The sequence below is a fragment of the Gekko japonicus genome, unplaced genomic scaffold (genome assembly GCF_001447785.1).
Source record: "Gekko japonicus isolate JY-2015 unplaced genomic scaffold, Gekko_japonicus_V1.1 scaffold818, whole genome shotgun sequence".
NCBI classification, from domain to species: Eukaryota; Metazoa; Chordata; class Lepidosauria; order Squamata; family Gekkonidae; genus Gekko; species Gekko japonicus.
Genome location: NW_015162503.1, coordinates 497,788 through 520,220, shown reverse-complemented (window position 1 = coordinate 520,220; position 22,433 = coordinate 497,788). Strand labels below are relative to the sequence as shown.

Sequence of the window (22,433 nt, the reverse complement as noted above, 5' to 3'; positions counted from 1 at the left end):
GCATGTAGAGCTTCAAGAACAGCCCCTATTCTGGTGATTCCAAGATTTGGCTTGTATGAAATGATAGTAAGATCTAATGCTGATAGGCCACGCACCATCTTGAACTTCAAAGGACTTCTCTCAATCAACTTTTCAACAACAGCTACTACCATGTTTCGACACCCTAGACAAAACTCAGCCACTTGATGTTCACTCAGTTTAGTTTCTTTCAGCAGCTTCTTTGCTGCAAAGCCAATGTCAACCTTGCTTCTGTCAAGCAAGTTCTCAGACAATTTCATGTCTATTGTTAACAACTGGGAACCAGAAGACACGTTTTGCAGCATTTCCGATTTTATGCAACAACTCATTCGCTTCTTAATTAGCTTACAAAGTTCTTCATACAAAAAAGGTGCCAATGGTTTTTGGTTTTGAAACCTTTGTAGAAATGGCTCACAATCTCCAGCAATCATTTTCATGAAAGCCATTTTGCACTTCATGAATGGATCTTGCATTGAAGCTTTAATACAAATTGCAGGTTTACTGTGGGGGAGTTTTGCTTCTTCCACAAACATCTTGATGTTGTCAAAAACAGTCATAGCTCTATCAAGGCACTTAACATTCTCTAACCACCTAGTGAAGCAAAACTTCAGGGGAAATAGTGTGCTTCCAGTCATAGCAGTGTATGATGCCCTCCTAGCTGGAGAATCTTTGAACAGATAATACATGTTGCGCAAGACTGAATTCAGGTCCCATTTCACTGCTTGCAATCCTGTTTTAAAAGACCCATGTACAACATGAAGGCTACAAGTTCCAAAGTCAATCAATTCTTTTCCTTCTTCTTTACAGTCAAGGTTGGTTTTAATTTCTACTTTTAGTTTTCTCAGAAAAACGTGATTTACATTTGGCCCATCCATAGATATGTGTAATAATTTTGCAACTGATAAAGAAGACATGCTTTCTTGAAACTTCTGAAGAAGGTCTTCAGCAGTAGCAGTTTGAAGAAAAACACTGGTTAGATACCGTGTGGAAACTTTATGACAGTAATCATTCCAAAAACAAACCACTAAATCCATCTGTCCCTTTTGAAACACCTTATTCAAAGCTTCATCAAAACAGATAACAAATGTCTGGCATTGTTTCAGCTGTTTCAGTAAAAGATCAGAGAAATATGGTGCCAAGCCAAAAGCAACAACATACATTGCTTTTGTTTTTCCAAGATGAAACTGTTGAGCTATCTGGCTATCTGAGAACATTCACTTGAATAACTCACTGATGTTGTTACAAGAGTTAAATGACATCTTCTTCATCACCAGTTGCAAAGCCCACAGGCACTCTGCTGTCCTGACACAGTCCTTGATGGGAGACCACCAAGAAAGTCCAGAGGCAATGGCAAATCACCTCTGAACATCTTTTGCCTTGGAAACCTTCTGGGGTTGCCATAAGTGGCCTGTGACTTGATGGGGAACAATATTATTTATCTTTACGGAAAACATGTGTGGTTTTGTGATATAGTGGGACATACATACTTATAATAATTGATTTTTGCTTTCAATTCTTTGAGATGAAGTTCTTCTCCAGGGTGAAGAAAAAATATGAAATATATTTGTACCATCTGAATTCTCTTATCATTATAGGGCTACAGCAGACAAACTGACCACAGGGTAGGATGGATCCAGACTAAACTGTCACGTTCCACTGGTTCCCAATGCAGATCCTCCCACATGTCATTCTTCAGAATTCCTTATCCCCGACAAACTGCATTTCATGGAGATTGGTGTACTGCAGGGGAGGAGGGAGCATTCTGCTAATTGGAAATGTATTCTGGATCCCACCCATTACAAGCTTCTTTCCCAAAAAATCAACCTGACCTAAGTTCCAGTGCACAAGATAGAGTTTAAACATTAGCCTGATGTATAACTTCAAAGCAGTGGTTAAGAGTGTTTGACTTGTATCTGGGATACCTGGGTTCAAATTCCTACTTGTGTCACGGAAGCTCACTTTTGGCCACTCATATACCCTCAGCCTAACCCACTTCACAGGGTTGTTCTTTGTGAAGAACTCATTGGGGCCAGGCCTGACTAGAGTTGCCAGCTCCAGGTACGGAGATTCCTGGAGACTTTCTGGTAAAGTATATGAAAGCCATAGAGGGTAGAGGCCTCAGCTGAACAGAATGCCATAAAGGCCACCTTCCAAAGCAGTTATTTTCTCAGGGGGGGGGGAGACCTGTTGTCTGGAGTTCAGTTGTAATACCTGGTGATCTTCAGGTGCCACCTGAAGGTTGGCTACCGTTGGCATAGCAGTCAGTGCTTCAGAGCAGGGTCTGCTAGATCCAGGTTCTTGCTGTAGAAGCTGAGAGGGTGATTTTGGACCAGTCACAGACTTTCAGCCTAACCTACCTCACAGGGTTGTTGTGCAAGTCCAAAGGGGGAGAGGAGAATGATTTAAGCTGCTTTGATGAGGTTTGAGGAGGGGTGGGACAGATACAATGCCATAGACTCCACTCTCCCAACCAGCCATTCCCTCCTGGGGAACCATTGTTGCCAATCTCCAGGTGAGGGGTGGAGATCACTCAGAATTACAACATTGTAATTTTAAAATATCTCTCATGCAGCAATCTCCGGGAGGGGGGAGGAGATGAAAAGCTGAAATCAGGGGCACTGAGGTTTGAGGAGGGGTTGGACCTCAGACAGGTACAATGCCATAGACTCCACTCTCCCAACCAGCCATTCCCTCCTGGGGAACCATTGTTGCCAATCTCCAGGTGAGGGGTGGAGATCACTCAGAATTACAACATTGTAATTTTAAAATATCTCTCATGCAGCAATCTCCGGGAGGGGGGAGGAGATGAAAAGCTGAAATCAGGGGCACTGAGGTTTGAGGAGGGGTTGGACCTCAGACAGGTACAATGCCATAGACTCCACCATCCAAACCAGCCATTTCCTGGGTAAATTGTTGCCAATCTCCAGGTGAGGGCTGGAGATTACTCAAAATTACAACTGCTCTTCAAGTAGCAGATATCAGTTCCTCAGGAGAAAATGGTGGACAATGTGTCATTATACCCTGCTGAGATCGCCACAGCAAATTGAAGCTGAGTGTAGAAGGTCTTGGCACTTTCCCAGAGCCTCTTTCTAGAGCTTTTTGTATTTATTTCCACAACCGGCCTTATTCCTAGTAAATAAATAGAACTACAAAGGAAGTGTCCTTTAGAGCGTATATTTAATACTAGTAAGAACAGACACAGAAGCAGTACCTCTTAAAGAGGTATTTCTCAATCCCAACAATGTCCTCATCTGCCAGAAACAACATATGAAGAATTAACTGAACCCTGACAAGACAGAGGTGGTGCCGGTTGGGAAGGTTGAGGCCTTGAAAGACATTGCACTTCCCATATTTGACCCCTGCTGACTCAATTAAAAGTCTAGAATTTATACTGGACCCAGCATTATTGCTGGTCAAGCAAGTTAATTCAGCTGCAAAGAAAAAAAAAGCTTCCTCTCATCTTCACTTAGCCCTAAGGACGGAGCTTTACCCTGACCTGGCCCTATAATTTTTTATTTATTTATTTATTTATTTATTTAGGTATTTTTACCCCGCCCTCCCCGCAAGCGGGCTCAGGGTGGCTTACAGAGGGCGACAGCCCATACATAAAATCCATAAAACAATAAAAACATAGCAGCAATCATATATAACAATAAATAAATAAGTGTTTCACAGCAAGATGGTCTTTGGTGATGGCGGCGTCTCCGGTCTTCAGTCGGCCCCGTTGGGGTACCACTCTCCAGGAGATTTTAATGTCACATGGGGAAGCTGTATTTCCCAGGGTAATCCAGGTCCAATTGGAATTACCACCGTTGGTGGTGGTGGTAATAGCGGCGGCCCCTATGTAAAAGCCTGGTGGAAGAGCTCCGTCTTGCAGGCCCTGTGGAACTGCATAAGGTCCCGCAGGGCCCTGATCTCTTCCGGGAGCTCATTCCACCAGGTAGGGGCCGCCACTGAAAAGGACCTGGCCCTGGTCAACGCGGGTTTTACCTCCCGGGGACCCGGCACTACCAAGCGGTTCTGGGTCCCCGACCAAAGTGCTCTTGGGGGTATATGTGGGGAAAGGCGGTCCCTCAGGTAGGTCGAACCCTGGCCATGTAGGGCTTTAAAGGTAAGTACCAGCACTTTGAAGCGGATTCGGTATGCTATTGGCAGCCAGTGCAGCGCCTTCAGCCCAGGCCGGATGTGCTCCCATTTAGGGAGGCCCATCATCAACCTGGCCGCCGCTGGAAGATGGAGCCTTACCCTGATCTGGCCATATAAATCCATGCTGCAGTAAACTCAGAGCTACTCTATAATGGTCTGTCTATGAGGACAACTTGGAAACTACAGCTGGTAAAAAAAACTCCGTGGTTTTGAGGAGAGCAGGCAAGATGCTGGAGGAGGATGACAGCTAGCTAATATGCTCTGCAAGTTTTAAAACAATTACTTATTTTTACTGTTTAAAGACACTTGAAGTGGCTGGATATATCTGTTTTATTATTATCAGAGACATGAAGAGGAAAACTTTATCTGGCTTATAATTCTCTGGCTTTAACTCATATGAAGAATATATACTTTTCAGTATTAAAAGGGCTTAAGAAATGGAGAAAAAGAATACTGCATGAATACTTTTTAAAAATATGTCATCCTCTTAGGACTGAATGAGCCACCTGCTCATTTTTTCTTCAAGCCAATAGTAATGTTTCTGCCTTGTCCCCAGAAAACTTGAATCACCCCTCCCGACATCTAGTTGAAATATCTCTCATGCAGCAATTAGAAGAGGGTGTACTACTATCATTCCTTAGTCATAGAAATATCACCTTTACAGAGCACAGGCACACAAACGTTTCTCTCTCTCCTTCTCACTCACTCAATTGCCACTTTGTATTTCCACTCCCTTACCTTGGACCCCAATTCATATTTTTATTATGAGGTAAAACTGTGGACCGTGTCTCTTCCCTAGACCATTTCCATGCCAACTGTATTGACTGGCTCTAGCTTAATTGCAGGGGAAATGCCACCATGTATTTTTTTTAATTTAAATTGTAGATAATGATCCATCAATGATTATTATCAGTATCTATATTAGTGAGACATACCCATTCGATTGGGAAAGATTAAAATACTCCCAGAATTTTCGTTAGCGCAACAGCTTGACAATTCTTGAAAGCATTAGGAAAACATATTAATAGAGTCACTGTCAGTCTTCACTCCTTCAGTCATGATTCATTTTGTGAAAATATAGAGTTCATTCCAGTAAGCCAGAAAGCAATGAACAGAAGTGTCACAGAAGAAAAAACGAATACCAGTATCTGCCTGAATGCATCTTTCTTTTTTTCCCAAAGAAGAAAAACCTTTTCCCCAGACAAAGAGAAAACCAAACAACCCATAATGGAAAATTTGCTGCCTCCAAACCACTTCCACATTTTCTTGTTTACAACTTTAACTAGTCTGTTATTTCCAAACAGAAAAATGTAAAATGTTCTTGGGGGGAAGAGCTTTATTTTCCACCAATTAAACTGCAACTTAGCTGTTATTTTTGGAAGGTGTTTGATGATTTGACATGGGAGATCAGAGGGGAATGGAACACTGGGATATTTTCATCAGCAGGCACCCATGTTGTCTGCTGACTACGTGACCTCTGTAGGCAAGGCAAGTCATGCTGTAAATAAAGCTAAACAAATGGCAGTCGCATCTGAAAATTATTTTATAAAACACCACAAACCAGAGGGAAACAAACCTACAATATGCACTACTGCTTATTGCTGGATTTAGAACTACCATTGCTGTGTAGAAGTGCCCCAAGTATTTGGCGTTATGGAAATGCCAGTGACAGATAATGTTACATACAATCACTCCCTACACATTGAGCACAATTTAGGAATAAAAGACTTGGGAAATGTGAACAAGTGAGAGTGTCTTGGCTCAAAGCAGCTACGGAAAGAGAGAGATTCAGACTGGGGTCATGCTGCAAGGGCACCCTTTATGCTTCATGCCATTGACGGGCAACTAGATTCAATACATATGCCACATCATTAAACAGTGGAACTCACTGCCACACTATGTCGTGGAATCCACCGGCTTCAATGGCTTTAAAAGAGGATTAAAATACGATATTCACAGAAGATAGGGTTATGGCTATTAACATAATGGCTAAGTGGAACTGCTATGTACAGAGGCAATATATCTTGAAGTACCAGTGGCTAGGATGGCATCATCAACAACAGTTTTGTTTTGGTGTCCCTGTTTGTGGAATTTCCATGGTTTGTGGAAAACAGAATGCTGGGTAGGATGGACCTGGGGGTGGTGAAGTTGGAAAGAGCAACCTGCCACCCCATCTCTCAGTACCACGACCCCCAATCTCGATCATCTTCTCGCTGCCCCAGTTACTCTTAAAAAAAAAAATTAAATGTGGGAGACGATCTCCAGCATCACATCTAGAGTTTGGCTCTTACTGCTGAAGTTTTCGAGAATCACAGGAAGATAAGCAAATTTGATTAATTCTGATAGCAAATCCAAATTACATATCAATAAATTTTGTATATAGAAAGAATATGGGGCATTTCAGCTACTCAAATAGCAACACTGTCTGCCTTCTTTATTCCAATGCAAACTGAGACACAGCACATGTGTCAGTGTGTGTGTGGTGGGGAAGGGGTTAACTTCCAAAATAACTAGTTGGATTTTCCTGTAGCAATTCATATAATAAATGCCAGCAATTACTGAGGATCTGAGACAGACTATTTGGATATGAATAAAAGTACCATATTGTCCATGTACAAAAAACACAGACAGCTTAGGCCTGCTAGGTTTGTTGTGCCCTGCAGGCTAGTACTTATGTAAAAGGCTTTCACTGACAACAGCAAGTGACATTCCACATTCGTTCAGAAATCTAAGGGCAAAACAGCATTGCTTTCCCAAGTCAAATGCATACTCAAATTGAACCAAATTGAAAGTGCAGTTTTAATTTAGAGATAAAAGTTTACTGATTTTCATCAAAGAAATGGTACCACATCTTTTAATTATGGCACGAGTATCAATTTATATTTAGCAGAAATCAGGAGGAGAATTTCCTCAGTTCTACACAGCTGGGTTGCAGTAAAAGCGCTCTTCTTAGCCTGCTGCATCTTTGTTTGAATTATGGTGGTCAACATCTTTAAAGCTGAGCATTCATACCTTTAATAGTTGTGTACATCAGGAAATTTTAGCAGCTGCACGTTGTCCATCTTGGCAGATCAACATGCTGTAGGAAGGGGAAGAGGTACAAACTTCCCCATGTCTGTTCAAGCAGTAGGATAGCATATTTTAAATAGACTGGTCAGCCTGATTTAATGAAGGCAAATCAGTCATAACCATAAGAGATGAGGCAAACATGAAAACCTGTGTAAGTGATCTGGAAAAGTATGAGAGAAAGGAAAAGCAAGCGCAACTCTGCCTAGTTACCTGAATGAAAGCAGTGAGAAAGTTCTTTAAAACCAGTTTTAAACACACACAAACACACACGTATTCATTACCTATATAAATGTAAGATGTGTGTGTACTCATTATATATCTTATGAACTTAGTAATAACTGTATCAAAATTGGCCTGATTCCACAGATGGTATATGACATGATGCTTGCCTGAATGCAATGAAGTTCTACCTATCCGGATGGACAACTCGTTTTCATACTCCTCCTGGTGGTGGATGGGTTGGTGCTCATACTTCTCTTTCACCACTCTTGAATCGTAGTCCAAAGCCAGTGCTGTGTATGGAGCTTCACTGATACCCTAGAACAAAGAAAAACATAATAATTCTCATGCTTATCTATCTATCTAATGGCTGAAAACTATGTGGTATTCTTCAGTGCCTTGAAAGACATTTAATAAATAACAGTGTGTCATGTTATCATTGGTTGCTCTGTTGTCAGTGCACACAGTTTTATTGACACAGACACTGCAAGAAAATTACATGGAGCTGGGATCTCTGGCACTGTTACATGTGTGATGACAACTACAACTATGCAGGAGGCTCAGAAAAAGTCAATAGATTATATGCCCTATACACATCACCTCAACACATTGTACGTGTCTGGGATTTAATTATTAGAACTGGAATACTACAGTTTCTTCTCTATAGACTCTCTAATTAAATTGGTTTATTTTACATGTTTGTTGTATTCTGTGCTTGAGACCATTGGTCATGTGAGCTAAATAAATTGATTGATTGATTGATAGTTAAATTGGTGGGGAAACAAAAAAGGACCAATAGGACATGTTTTAGACCCAGAGAGAACTAAGGAACTAAATGATGTATTCGATATTTACTATCACACATATTATATAGGAGGAGTGTCAAGACCACAACAAAGCTTGGCTGTTAACCAGAAAGACATCAGGCAGCAAGTACAGCTGCACACCACTGCATATTTACTGCAAAAGTAGAGAAATATATCAGAGTAGCAATAGTCCAAAGTAGAAGAAGAAGAAGAGAAGAGGAGATTGGATTTATACCCCGCCCTTCACTACCCAAAGGTGTCTCAGAGCGGTTTACAAACTCCTTTCCCTTCCCCTCCCCACAACAGACACCCTGTGAGGTGGGTGGGGCTGAGAGAACTCTGACACAAACTGCTCTTTTTCAAGGACAGCTGTGCCAGAGCTTGTGACTGACCCAAGGTCACATCATCAGGTGCAAGCAGAGGAGTGGGGAATCAAACCCGGTTCTCTCAGATTAGAGTCCGCACACTTAACCACTACACCAAACTGGCTCTCCTTATTGCTGGATTCCAGGTGAGTATTCCCTGACCTATATTAAAACCTTGTCTTTGTTGAATGGACCTATTCAGGTGCCTGCCTGAGTACTCTAAGCTGGGAACCCACATTACACTGGAGAGCCACTGCCACTCAGAGTAGAGCAGGGAAGTTTATCATATAGATACAAGGCATATAGCTTTCCCACAACTGGATTAATGTGCTTAATGTGAATGGTGAAATTTTTAAAGGAGATTTTTTTTCTGAAGATACAGTAAGAAAGAGCAAATGTGTAAATCTGATAATATGTTCTTATTAAATGAGATACAGGGGGGAAACTAAACACTGTAACTGAATTATTTTTTAAAGACAATGCAGTGATGGAAACTTCAGCAGTCCAGAGACTCCCAACTAACTTATAGCTTCCTTAACAGAGCAATTAGCAATGCAGGGAAGTAACTCTTACTTTCTGCTATCTGCTGACTAGTTCAAAGTAGATTAGTTTTAAAATGACTAAAACGAATTTGTTTAAAAAAAAACAAAGCCCATTGGAAGGTCAAGACAGAAGGAAAACTAATGTGTCCCTTATCAGATAAGTACTAATTAACATCATGAGTACTAATTAAAATAAACAGAACTACTAAAACTATCCACTGGTCAGGTGCCATCTTTTTTCTCTGGCTCTCATACTCTGTATCCATTAGCTAACAGGGCATGTTCCCTACTTGTGTGTGGTATAGTGCCTGATTACAGGGTTCCAGCTGCTCATTTCTTGCACCTCAAATCCCCCAAATCCACAGGGCTTTTATGCTCACAAGGCTAAATGTTCAGCAGTCCAGTAAGAAACTCTTTAATTAGCCCTCTTTTACACAAGTTTAAAGGCCATTCAACTGGCTAGTTTTATATGTTCTATCTGACCAGAACCTTCATATCACTAATCAAATAGCTAGGTAGGAATGCAATCCCCTTATTTTGGGTTGCTTGGTGCAGGGGTTTGGCCTGGGCACTGAATTTCTTTTTGAGTGCAGGGCATACCTTTTTTTAAAAAAAATATGTTTCTCATTTATGTTACATTTAAGAAGTGGGACATATATGTATTCAAAACAAAATCCGAGCAATCAGATATTAAGCAAGCTCATATGAACCAATTTTCCAGAACCCGTGTTGTGAGAAGTTAAATAACTTGATACAGGAAACCACTTTTCTACAAATTTGGGGTATATTTCAATAGTGGGTGGGAGTGTGGCTAAAGGGCGGCCTCCCTGATCAATTAAAATACCCTGGCCCTGCTCCTGCACCTGACAAACACCCACCTGTTTGGTATGAGGGGGGGATTGTGTTTAAAGGCATCAGGGAGACTTGGCCAGCAGCACCGCTAACGCAATCCTGCAAGGAAAGCCTCTCTTCTCTGATGGCTTTAACGACTCTGCACCCCTTCCAACCCTTGACAGGCGGTTGTCTGTCAGGTGTAGGAGGGGTAGCGTGTCTGAAGGCATTGGGGAGGTTAGACTAGCAGGATTGCTAAGGTGATGCTGCTTGGGTACTCTCCCTGATGGCTTTCAATGCTCTGGTGTTGGGGGGGGGAGGATATGTTTAAAGACATCGGGGAAGCTGGGCCAGGAGCAATGCTAAGGAAATCCTGCTGGGCAAGCCATTGATGGGGTCTGAACTGGCAGAGACTGATCAAGAGAGAGGTCTTGGAGTTGTAGTAGATAACTCACTGAAAATGTCAAGACAGTGTGTGACCGCAATAAAAAAGGCTGGTGCACCTGACAGACAGCCGCCTGTCAGGTGTAGGGACAGCATGTTTGAAACCATTAGGGAGGCTGGACCAGCAGCACTGGTGCACCTCACAGGTGGTTCCTGAATTCCTCAACTGTCATTAGCTCTTTGCAGTCTCCTGTAACTGTAACTCCTGTACCTCAGAACATTGAGCTCTGCAGCTGACCAATCAGAGAGTGGGAAGTGCAAGGAGGCAGCAGCCTGGCAGCCACATAGGAAACAATGGGGGAGCACATTTTACCCCTTTTGACCCCCTTAGGAGTCGAATTTCTAAAAATCCCTTCTTAGTGAGCATCTACATCATCGTAGGAGTGCTCTTCCCCGAATTTTGTGTTTCTAGGTCCAGGGGTTCGACCTGGATGTTGATTTTACGGTGAGTGGACTTTCTTTTATATAGATAGATAACAAATAAAGAAAGGAAGCAATGCTTAGAAAGGCTTAAAAAGAAAGTGATCAAAAAGACAATCATAAGGTAACAACATTTCAGGCACTGCAGTGCAAAAAAGGTAAGGGAGAGATGCTAAGTACAGAAGAAACCCATAAGAAAGTGTGTTACATACAAATCAGGGAATTAAGAAAGATGTTAAAGACCAGTGGTATTACAACCTGAGATACCAGAGGAGGAAAAGGAGATTACTTCTTATCCATATGGTGGTACAGTAAACTATGAAACATTTTTGGAAAGCAGGGACAGAAATAGAGCAGCTAGTAATTTATACCACAAATAGTTCTCTTATATGACAAAGAAGCTGTCGGCAAGGGGCAGTGGTAAACAGGACACTAGTAGGAATGCATTTAATCAGGGGTCATTTCGTAGAAATAGAGCTAGGGGAACTCATTAGCATAACTCATTAGCATATGCCACACCCCCTGACATCAGGGGCCCGGCAGTGGACCTGCAAGGCCAGCGGGAGTGCAAGGAAGCCCCGCCAAGGCCCTCCCTGGCCCCAGGCAGGCAGGGGTGGGGAGAGGTGGGGAGGAAGCAACTTACCCTCCCTCTTCTCCTGCCTCCTCCTGGCTGAATGAGGGCTGGAAGCGGGGCGGCTGGAAGCAGGGGGCGGGGCTTCGTCATGTGCCCCGCCCCCCGCACCTCACCCGGGGGAACTGCGTTCCCCCGCGTTCCCCCCCGAAATGACCTCTGCATTTAATAACAGCTAAAACATTTATAACAAAGCAGTGAACAAGGAGTTGTAACAATCTTCTGAAAAATATTTCTGAAAAGTCTGACATGAAATATTAATGTTTAAAATTAAGGGGCTTGTGTGTAAATATTCTGGGAAATGTTAGATATTAAAACTTTTCTCTATTAAAGCTTTTTATTCAATGGGGCATACACAACAAACTTCACCAATATTATGAGAATACAGATCTAAGGAAACAGAACACACACACAAATATATATATTATATAATATATATAATATATATATATATAGATATGTTTATATTATATATGTGCATTTTAAATGCTTATACATTTTTTGAAAAATCAAAACCAAGGCATCCAAGATTAGGCATGCCCACTAGTCTGAGCAATTAGGAGACTAGCTCTTTCCACATCTTGTCCCTCTTAAGCATTTGCCTTGCACTGCTCTCAGTGGCACAGAGGATGAAAGAAAGAAGTAATTAGAGAGCTCAGATATACAGTATTGCACACATCAGCATGGTTCCAACCATGTACACAGAAGACAAATTAAAAAACAAAGGTACACTGAACCACTGGAAAAAGTAATGAGATGCTTCGTGAGTTAAGGTCACTCAAAGAGAACCCCAGAAGGTTAGAGATGAATAATAGTCCTCTGTTTGCATAATACATTCTGACTGATGGTATTCATACTAATCACACATTAGCTAGCCTTTTTAAAACACAGTTTAATCAGGACAATGTTTCCACTTCTATTAGGACAGCAATTAGAAAACTGAATTTAAAAAAACATATTGATTGCTGAATGATTTTTCATTTTAAATAAAATTACAGTTATATTTCTCCCTTCCCTACATTCTTCAATTGCATTCTTCACTATTTTGTTTCTTCCCCAAAAGCCCCATATCCTCTCCTTCCCAGCCACCAATCAACCCACCTTTATCTGTCCCCCAGTCTCGAGATTTCCCTTCTTTCCATCTCTGGCTGCCTGTATGTAGGAAATCTATGGCACAGTTCTGCAGTGCCAGCCACTGGACTCATCTACATGGTAGAGAAGATTAAAGGACTTGAGGGGGAAGCTCAGTTTCCCCTGTATCTCTCACCCCACACTATTTCTTTCCCTCATTCCCACCACATACCCACATTGTTCCCTGCTTCCTTCTCTCCTTCCCAGTCACTAACCAACTGTTAGCCAAATTGCTCTGATTTCTTATCAATATTGGTGGAATATGAGCTAGTAGCAATTGGCATAAGGGAGCATTCACCTTTATATACAGAGGTCCCATCTTTCCAGAGTATCAGTAACAGACAAGCAGGCTGGTATTAGTTTAAATCAGTGTCTTTTACTGTATTTTATGCACATTCAAACAATACACAAACACAGAGACAATTATACAGGACTAAGAAACGTAGAGAGATGGGGATAGCACATTTGCATTAGCAGGAGGTTCGTTGGTTGGGTGATACGTTTACCTGATCCTGAAGAGATGAAGTCTTCCAAATGGCAAAATAGGGGAATTATAGAAAAATAGGGATTATACTAAGAAAAGGGAACGTGCAGACTGAACCAGCAGAGAGCATGTGGGGACTTTGGCTGCAGTTCCAGAGCCTTGAGGCAGGGTGGGTGGCAAGGTAGCCACAAGTTCAAGAGGCAGAGTATAGAGGTCGTTGAGGGGCAAGAGAGAGAGAGAGCGCGTCTCTGTGTGTCATCTTTTATTAGGCAACCTTAGGAGGTGGGCTTAGCAGGTCCCCTCCCTTGGGATGACATAGGGGGGAGGTCTTGCTGTACCCCTCCCCTGGGACAGCACCTTTGTGGTCCATTCCAAGAAGTCACGTATGCCATGGAGGAAAGGGGTCTAGGTGGGGCAATACTGAATGTTAATTAAGATAGTAACAGAGACACCTGGATGGCACGTTGAGTCATCGTTTAACACTGATTGTCCTCTTTGTCTTGAGGCTGCCGGAACAGGTTCTCCCAGGTGGGCTGCCGAGCCAATCCTTTTGTTATGGGATTGTGGACAAGGGGCTTCCAGTTCCTTTACTGTCTCAATTGCGGTCAGGAGGTCCTGGTGGAGCGTTATGATCTTATCTGTGAAATAGGTCGCAAATGCCTCACAGTCAATAGCCAATTCCCTACTATTTGGTCTGCCCTGTGGCAGAGTCATGATTGACTGAATAGTTTTAAATAACTGGGCTGGGCATGAGCTCGCAGATGCAATGGAGGCCGCATAGAAATCCTTCTTAGCAGCTTTCACTGCCACCTCATAGGCTTTCATAAGCATCCCATAGGATGTCCGTGTTACTTCATCACGAGCACGCCGCCACCTTCACTTTAGCCGTCTTAGCTCTTGCTTCATCCACTAAGGAGCCAGCCTCGAGTGAGGGTGCAGAAGGTGTCGGGGAGTGATCTCATCGATGGCTGCCAAGAGTCAGCTGTGCCAATCCTCCACAAGCTCATCTAACAAGCCACCAGGGGGCATCAGATCTCGCAGGGCCATTTGAAGCCACATAGGGTTCATTTGGCTCCATGGGTGAGCTGAAATCTGCTCATCGCCCAAACAGGGTCGGGATGAAACATTCAGATGGGCCTTGAGGGCATGATGGTCCGACCATGACACTGCTGAGGCAGTAACCTGGTCCACTGTGACCCCTGCCACGAAGATCAGATTGACCGTGTGTGGGTCGTTACATATTGGGTGAGTCCCAGCGCCACCATGGATGACACTAGGTCCATTGCCTGACTGGAGGCCACATTCTCTGCATGGACATTGAAATCACGCAGGACAATCAGTCTAGGGTGTTCCAATGCCCAGCTGGCTGGTTCTTTTTTCATTAAAAAACCAAAGGTAAAAGCAAAGACAAGTCTTACCTTACAGTAATTATGTTTTGTTGTCATAATTATTATTTTATGTTTGGTTTTTAATATGTTTTGCTGTTTTATTATCTGCAGTATGTGATTTTTTTTTAAAGGGAATCTTTTCTTGCCTTAAATTTTGTACAATAATAAAAACATAGTCCTCTATTTATAAAAATAAATAAATAAAAAGGTGTGCAATCATTTTATCTAGGTCATATCTAACTATGGGGCTGGCTATGGGGATGGTGGAGGCCAGATAATAATAATTTTTATTATTATAAAAGTGAAGTCCTAGTTTTACACTTAAATGCTCACTTATCAGTAGGCTGACATTAAATTGTTCAGTAATTTGTCAGTATTTGGTCAGGTTTTTTGGAATTTTGGTCAGTAAAATCAGTATTTTTGACCCTCTGATTAGTTTCTACCCCTGCAATTGTTATGAAGATTTAAATGGGCCTCACACATATATTAGGCATTTATGCCAAAGGCATAAAACACTTTCAGCTCTCCTGCCAACATACCTTCCTCAGGAAGAAGCCCAGAACAATTGGCATAGATGAGTAATAATGTTTTTCAAATGGGATTTTAAATTATTATTGTTAAAATGTTGTTTTATTCTGTTTTTAATATTTTATATTGGCACATGTTGCCCTGTTTGTGAGCCACCCTGAGCCCGTTTGCAGGGAGGGCGGGATAGAAATATAATAATAAATAAATAAAATAAATCATGGATATTTTACATTGTTAGCCACCTTGGTGGCCTTTGTGAGGGCAGAAAGGTGGGCTATAAATTTTGTAAATCAAATCAAATAAATCAAATACATGTATGTATGTATGCATGTATATATGTATACCTGGGAGGCTCTTCCTTTGGAGTTATACTTCATTTCCCAGTTACCAAATCCTCAAACTAGGCTCTGTATTCCCAACTTTGTTTACAAAGCATAATAATGAAATACTGGGTGTTGGGGATTTCAAGGACATGATTCAGACATAGAAATTATATTTCCTTGCTGTTGTAAACAGCAGAAAAGGGTGAGTAATGGGACCCTACAGAGGTGAATGTGCACCTGCGTTTTGAAATGTATCTAAGAAGAAGGTGCTATTCTGTGAGCAAACCTGCATTACTGAGTTACATTCTTATACTGGACCAAATTTTGAGTCCAGTGGCACCTTTACATACAGAGTAATGCTAATTTACTGCCCACCCTCTATATGTATGACTGTTATTTCCATTTCCATTTCATTGTATCTGAAGAAGTGTGTGTGCACACGAAAACTCATACCTTGAATAAACTTTTGTTGGTCTTAAAGGTGTCACTGGATTCAAAATTTGTTCTACTGCTTCAGACCAACACGGCTGCCCACCTGGATTCTCTTACTGGGTTGGGCAGAGTGTGGCAAGGTTAACTGTTTTCTGTGGACCCAAGATCAACACAGAGCTCCACTGTAAGGTGCTAGGGGGCTTTTAACACAGGTTCTCTAGCAGCAAGGTCCAGCCACCTTATTCTCTGTGCTGCCATGTAACTTAAGGATTGCTGGACTCATCCTTCCAGCACAGCAGCACCATCAGTGCAGAAGGCCAAAGAGTGGTATTGCAGTTTTCAGACCAGCAGAGACCAGGTAACATAAGGAATCAATAGAGGCTATAGATCTTCTTAAAGCCATTGATATTAGCCTGGCTCCTGAAACTGTGGAACATTATGTTCAATTGCAAGCTGGGCCACTTATTTGATTTCCTGTAGAGCCTCCAGCTCCCCCCATCACTATTCGCACAGTTCTACCATTCTCACATTACATGGAGCACACAAGAAGGTCAGCGACAGGTTAAGAGAATCCCCAGACTGCACAATGTGATTTTGATTAAACCAGGGGTCATTTACTAGAAAAAGAGGTGCAGGAGCTCATTTGCATAACTCATTTGCATATGCCACACCCCCTGACAAAGGGCAGGCATGTTTAAAATGAGTTAAGGCATATGCAAATGAGTTTAAATCCCGCCCCTTCCCTGAGTCTCTCCGCAAAAGTGGAGCGGCTCAGGGGGAGAGGCAGACATATCTGGGTTCCCTGCCTGATCTTCTCCAGGTGCCTCGCGGCTGCAGGGCACCTGGAGAAGATCGGGCAGGGAACACAGGCATTTAAATCCCCCCTCCCTGAGTCTCTCCGCAGGCTCCCTATTGCCAGAGTGCCGCTCCGGTGCACTCCGGCAGGAAATGACCCCTGGATTAAACACACTTCTTACCACTACTAGATCTAGCAGCTCCAAAATCCAGTTTGGCTGCACAGCTGGTGAAAGGATAAAACAGAGAGCCCTTGAAGTAAGATTCATTTGATATGAATCTAATTTTCTAAAGACTGGCTCAGATTTTTCTTTCCCTGGAGTGACTTAAGCATCCTGAGACTCTCACCAACAAGTTGGAAACAACATAAAGCCAGTGGGGTGCAGTGGTTAGAGTGCTGGACACAGATATGGGAGACCCTGGCTTGTTTTATTCTTGCAGCAACCCTGAGTGGTAGGTTAGGGTGAAAGTGACTGCTCTAAAACCTATCTAAGGCACTTCATGGGTGAGTGGGGTGTGTGAATATGGGCCACCTCAGTTCTAATCTGACTCTCCAACCATTAAACCACATGGGCTGAACCATCAGATGTGGTACCATGAAGTCCTACACCCCGCTGCCATCTCTTAGCAATTTAACCATGGCCTAGGACTTTCTGACATACCAGTTTTGATCTCCCAACCTTTCCCTATTTCCTTTTGAAGGCTGATGTAAGCTCCCTTCATCCTATACTGTACATTTTATTACAAAGCGCAAATTTTTTTGGCTCCAAAGCGCTGATTTACAGGGAGACAATGTGCAGCAGTCTTTCCATTTTCAATAATGCAAAGAAAGAACTAATGAAGGTCTTTATGTAAATTTCTTCTCCCAGTTATCAGGTAGGAATCTTCACACAGAAATCTGTCACATATTATAAAGGTTCTTTATGCTATCAAATGCTAATGATAACTCGCAATGCGCAGGAGCCCATGGAGAAGACGCTTTGAAACCCTTCATAAAAACTGCATTCCACCCCACTAGCAGAAAGCCTTGCATTTCCACTACCATGACTAGAGCTTGCAATTAGCATAGAGCAAGCTTCCTCTGCCCTCTGCAACCATCGTGTTAATTACAAAAATTATACTGTGTTTAAAAGTGTAATTAAGAGACTGAGCAGCCACCAAAAGAGAAGGAAAATATCAGAATTTTTTTCCCCCCACGTTCTGAAGCCAGGTCACAGTAACTTCTGTAAAAAGAGAGAGGACAATGCATGTTCTTCTTTAGAGCCCTTCACAAGCACACGTGGAGATCGCTGCTCAGATGAACTCTGGTGGGGTTTCTCACTGTCCTTAATGAATAACATGGTTGGCTTGGAAGAGAAATAGCTAGAAAGTAATCTCACTTCATTAACTACCCAGTCCCTGAACAGAAAGGGGGACATCAAGAGGAATGGCTTGTGGAAGTCACAGCTAGGTTAGATATAGCTGGGTTACTACAGATATACCGCTGAAATCCAACATTTTCAGAGTTGCTGCCTAAGAAGACAATTTTTTTGAGGAAAATTCAGAGATTTCTGTTCTGGAGGAAACATCTAAGGGCCAAGCTAGATGGGATGGCATCCCCGTGTTTGACCCTGGGATGCTGTTTGACCCGAAGGGATGTTGAGAAAAGCAAAATTAGTTTCAGTAAGATAAATGAAATTCCCCAGGCAGAACATTCCATACACTGCTACTGTTGGCACTGAATTTCACCAAAAGTGAAATTTTAAGGGGGTTTTGTTCAGTGAAATTACACAAGAATCAACACAATATCCCATCAAACAAACCATATCTCTTAGGAGATATTTGCATTCTTCTGGGGTTTTAAAAAGGGAGTTGAAGGAGAACAAAGGCAGATGTCTTGTAGGATTGCCAGCCTCCAGGCAAGTGATCCCCAGGCAACAGATATCCGTTCACCTGGAGAAAATGGTGTGCTGGGATTACAAGTCATCTCCAGGCAACAGACATCCGTTCACCTGGAGAAAAGGGCCACTTTGCAAGATGAACTCTGTGGCATTATACCTCACCGAAGAGCCTCCCCTCCTCCAACCCCACCCTCCTCAGGCTTCACTCCCCAAATCTCCTGGTATTTCCGAACCCAGAGTTGGCAAAGTGTCTTGAGGGAGAAAGATGTGCACACTGCAGGCCGTCACCACAATGGCTGGCCCATACAGTAACTTCCGTTATGGCAGTTGGATCCATCAGTGGAGTCTGGTTTCTCTACAAAGAATAAAGTCAGCCGTTCATCAAAACATTAATAACTTTCCCCCCCTGAAATGTTATAGATCAGTTGAGCCAGATGTCAGGCATCACTCAGAGCTGAATCCTATGGATCCGTTGCACTAACAGCAGCTCTCTCTTACCGATATTAAGCTTACTCTACTCACAATGCCCATTTTCTTTTAAGTCAGGTTCTTAGAATGCAGTTATTTCAGATGGTTTTTATGTCTGCATCATTGGCTGCATTCAGCATGGCAGGTAAGCTGCTCACTGCGCCTACTCTCAATTTACTGGATTGTTGCAGTTGGGTATACCCAAGGGTCATCATTTGAAATAATTACCTTTTGAGTGTGTCTGCTCTTTCTTCACCTGTGCAGCCAGCATGCTCAGAACATAGTGGACTGGACTAGACTTTCCAGACAGCAGCATGAGCATGTGCAAAAACTTCTTTTGCAATCCCAATGATAGCCCAGCGGTGCGTACCCAATCCCAGTGAGTGGTGACCTACAGGGAGTGTGCTGCTTCCCCACATCCCTCCCCCTGGATGGACCTTCTTCCTCCTGCCTCCCCACAGCTTGACATTGAGTTAGGAGATTGGGTGGTAGTCTCCTCCCTCTCTGCAGCCCAGGAAGGTGCGGAGGGTCGTTAGTGGTTTCCTTGAAGCCCAGGGGGGCAGATCCCCCCCACCCTAGCCAAGGCATCCCAAATCCTGGCAGCACATGAAGCCTTACCTCAGCAGGGTTGATTTCACCCTTCCTCCATTACGTAGTGAGAGGCTGGCTTTGCTACTTTGGTGAAGTTGTGCAGTCTTGAAATAACATGATGAACGCAGAGTCCCAAGAAACAACTAAGGACATGTGTACCGATATCATTTGTACAGTCATACGGATCCAGTGGGATATCAAAACCCCCTCACTAAGTCCCAACAGGCCTGAACTCACATCGCTTTCTGTTTAAAATTCTGTCTGGGGAATTAATAAAAATCACAGTTATTTTTGTGTTTAATTGCATCTTTAAATAACTGAATAAACATATAGCCACATTAATCACAAGCTTGGCACAGAAACCAAATGAGAGCTGATTTTTATGCCTCCATAACCACTAAACTAATGTCAGATGGAGCTGCCTCGAAGACCGCTTGGAGACAAGGAGAGATGAGATGAGCCAACTTGCAGGGGTTTTTTTTTTTTTGTACGAATGCTGGAAAAACCCCTCTCCTTTGGGGTCAGGGTTTTTTTGGGGGGAGGCACACTTGTGAAAATATTTGCTTATTAATTTACACCATCTTCATTCTCACACACATTATTGCATGGACAAATCTGATTGGTTATGCAGTAATGATTGCACTGAGATGTCATTTCATTTGCTGTCTAATCCTTGACTAGTTAGGACATGGCTAGCTAGATAATGAGGTAAGGCAAAGCAGTGGCCTTGGATGGCAGTTCTGGGGGGGTGGCCACCTCCACCTTTCCTGTTGGTGTCATCTTGCCAGAAAATGCAAAACAAGGCAACCCATGTCCCAACTTGATGGGATATTGTAATTGCAGAATATTCGAAACCTGGGGGTTTATGCTCTCATTCTATATCTATTTATATCTCTCTTGGCAGAGCCCAAGAAACTACATTTTACATACAAAGCCTTCAGTGGCTTGGCCTGACAAAACACATGCACAAAAATCACACCAAGATATTATGTGTTTAAGAGCAGAGTCTCTAAATTTAATGTGGGGTGGTTGACTCTCAACAGTTGTAACTAAATCTAAACATTAATAGAGAAAGCTCACCCCTCTAAAATGCACCCCTTTCAGCAACTAAAACATATGCACTTGGAGCATGTAGTCAAATAATGAATTTTTAAAAGTCTGAAAATTTGAGTGAATTTCCTCAACATGCTACTGTGAACCTGGAACGTTGTGTGAAAATCTGATTATTGTTCCCTGTAAATTCTTTTCAGCTACAATGTCTACATCCCCCCCCACCCCAACATTTGGGGCAAATTAGCACCATTGGTGTTTGGTCTTTTCAGCTACAATGTCTACATCCCCCCAAAAAAACATTTTGGCCAAATTAGCACCATCGGTGTATGAAAGAAACTTTTAAATGAATGTACCATCATCAGTTCTTGGAGGATAGACTTATCACAGATGTTAGCCATAACAATAAGGAATATAACATCTTCGTTCAAATTAGAGTGAACAAACCTGTGATTCTCAGACACTGAGCAGCAAACTACGAGGACTTATCATCATGCTCTGCTTTGAGGTTCAAATATGCCACCTGTCGTTGGAGGCAGTTGGACCTTTGGTGTGACCTAATGAAGCAATTTCTTCTGTTCACTGGTTGATGAAGACATAAATCTACAACTCTTGAGATCCAAGCTAACAAGCTAATCACTACATCCTCATACCTCATTTCCGTCTTCCATACATACTCATTTCTTACATAAACTACAGAGAAGCTGTAGATAAATGATCCGACTTGCATAGTATATAGCTTTTATTTTTACAAAATATTTGCTTCCAGCAGAGTGTATCTTAATTTACAAATGCTGAAATCTGTCATTAGGAGTTGACCCAGCCGCGTGGCATTGTCAAATGCAATAACGTATCTTTTAATAGTTTTATATCAAGGAAGGATATAACATATCATTAGTTTAAATGTATTTGCAAGCAATTACCCCCACCAGGATATTTGTGAATGCTCATGCAAAATTGATGAAACCCTGACATGCTTAAACATTGTTCATTTAGCTCAATTCCTTATGTATAGAAGAAATAGCATAAATAATTTGTCTGCCACTTGGAAAACGGCCGTTCGGTGTTCTCGTTCACTTCAAGGTTTCCATCTTGCCTTCTAAACGATAGCCTTTGGTGATCATTTTTTTCCAGGAGGGGAACAGAGGGGGTAGGGGACCAAGTTCCTTATAGGTTTAATTTTCAATGGGTACACTAGATTATTTATTCTCCTTAGTACAGCTCAATGCGGCTGTTTCAATGTGAATTAGATTTACTGTATGTCGGCTGCTTTTCCCTTACAAAATGGGATGAATTATTAAATGGGAAGAGGTTGTCTGACAACAGGTTTTTCCAGTACTTCACAAAGGAAAGACCTTTGACATTCAGCTGTCTTTTGCAAAGAAGAAAGAGAAAATCAATTAAGTCACTGTGTTGCAGTTCAAAAAATAGCAAGCTGTTGTGCCAAAGACTTGCTTACCTCTGAGTCGTTGGTACTTGTGTCGTGTTTTCTATGGCATATACATGGGAGTGAGTTAGTTTTACCCCCAGGGTAGCAGCCATCTGCTATCCCTTAGAAGGCTGCCATCTTCTCTTAATGTAATCTCAATTGCTCTGCTCAGTTAAGTCACCCGTCTTTTGACATGCCGTGTCCAAATGGCTGTGACTCTAGAGAGTCATGCTTGGTGCCTACTCCCCACTGATGTCCAACATAGCCTGATCGCATATAAGTTATATTAATCATTTTCAATAACACTGCTAGCAATGTCCATGGCATTTTACAGAGCAGGAAAGGGTAGATCTGTGCCCTGAGAAACTCACAACATAAAACTTGACATGAGGGAGACAACAAAGAGAGGGGAAGGCAGTAGAGGTGGGGATATCCAGGAGAAG

The 22,433-nt window shown here is 42.4% G+C and overlaps 1 protein-coding gene across 1 annotated transcript in view; it reads right to left on the bottom strand.

Annotated features, from left to right (window-relative positions):
- Positions 1–22,103, bottom strand: part of LOC107106032 (zinc transporter ZIP11-like) — a 245,253-nt gene extending 223,150 nt beyond the window's left edge. The window contains exons 1-3 of the mRNA XM_015406114.1: positions 22,021–22,103; positions 21,843–21,933; positions 7,623–7,770 (exon numbers count right to left, since the gene is read on the bottom strand). Of these exons, the coding sequence (XP_015261600.1) occupies positions 7,623–7,770; positions 21,843–21,933; positions 22,021–22,103 (322 nt within the window). The remainder of the gene's footprint in view (positions 1–7,622; positions 7,771–21,842; positions 21,934–22,020) is intronic.
- Between the last annotated feature and the right edge of the window lie 330 nt (positions 22,104–22,433).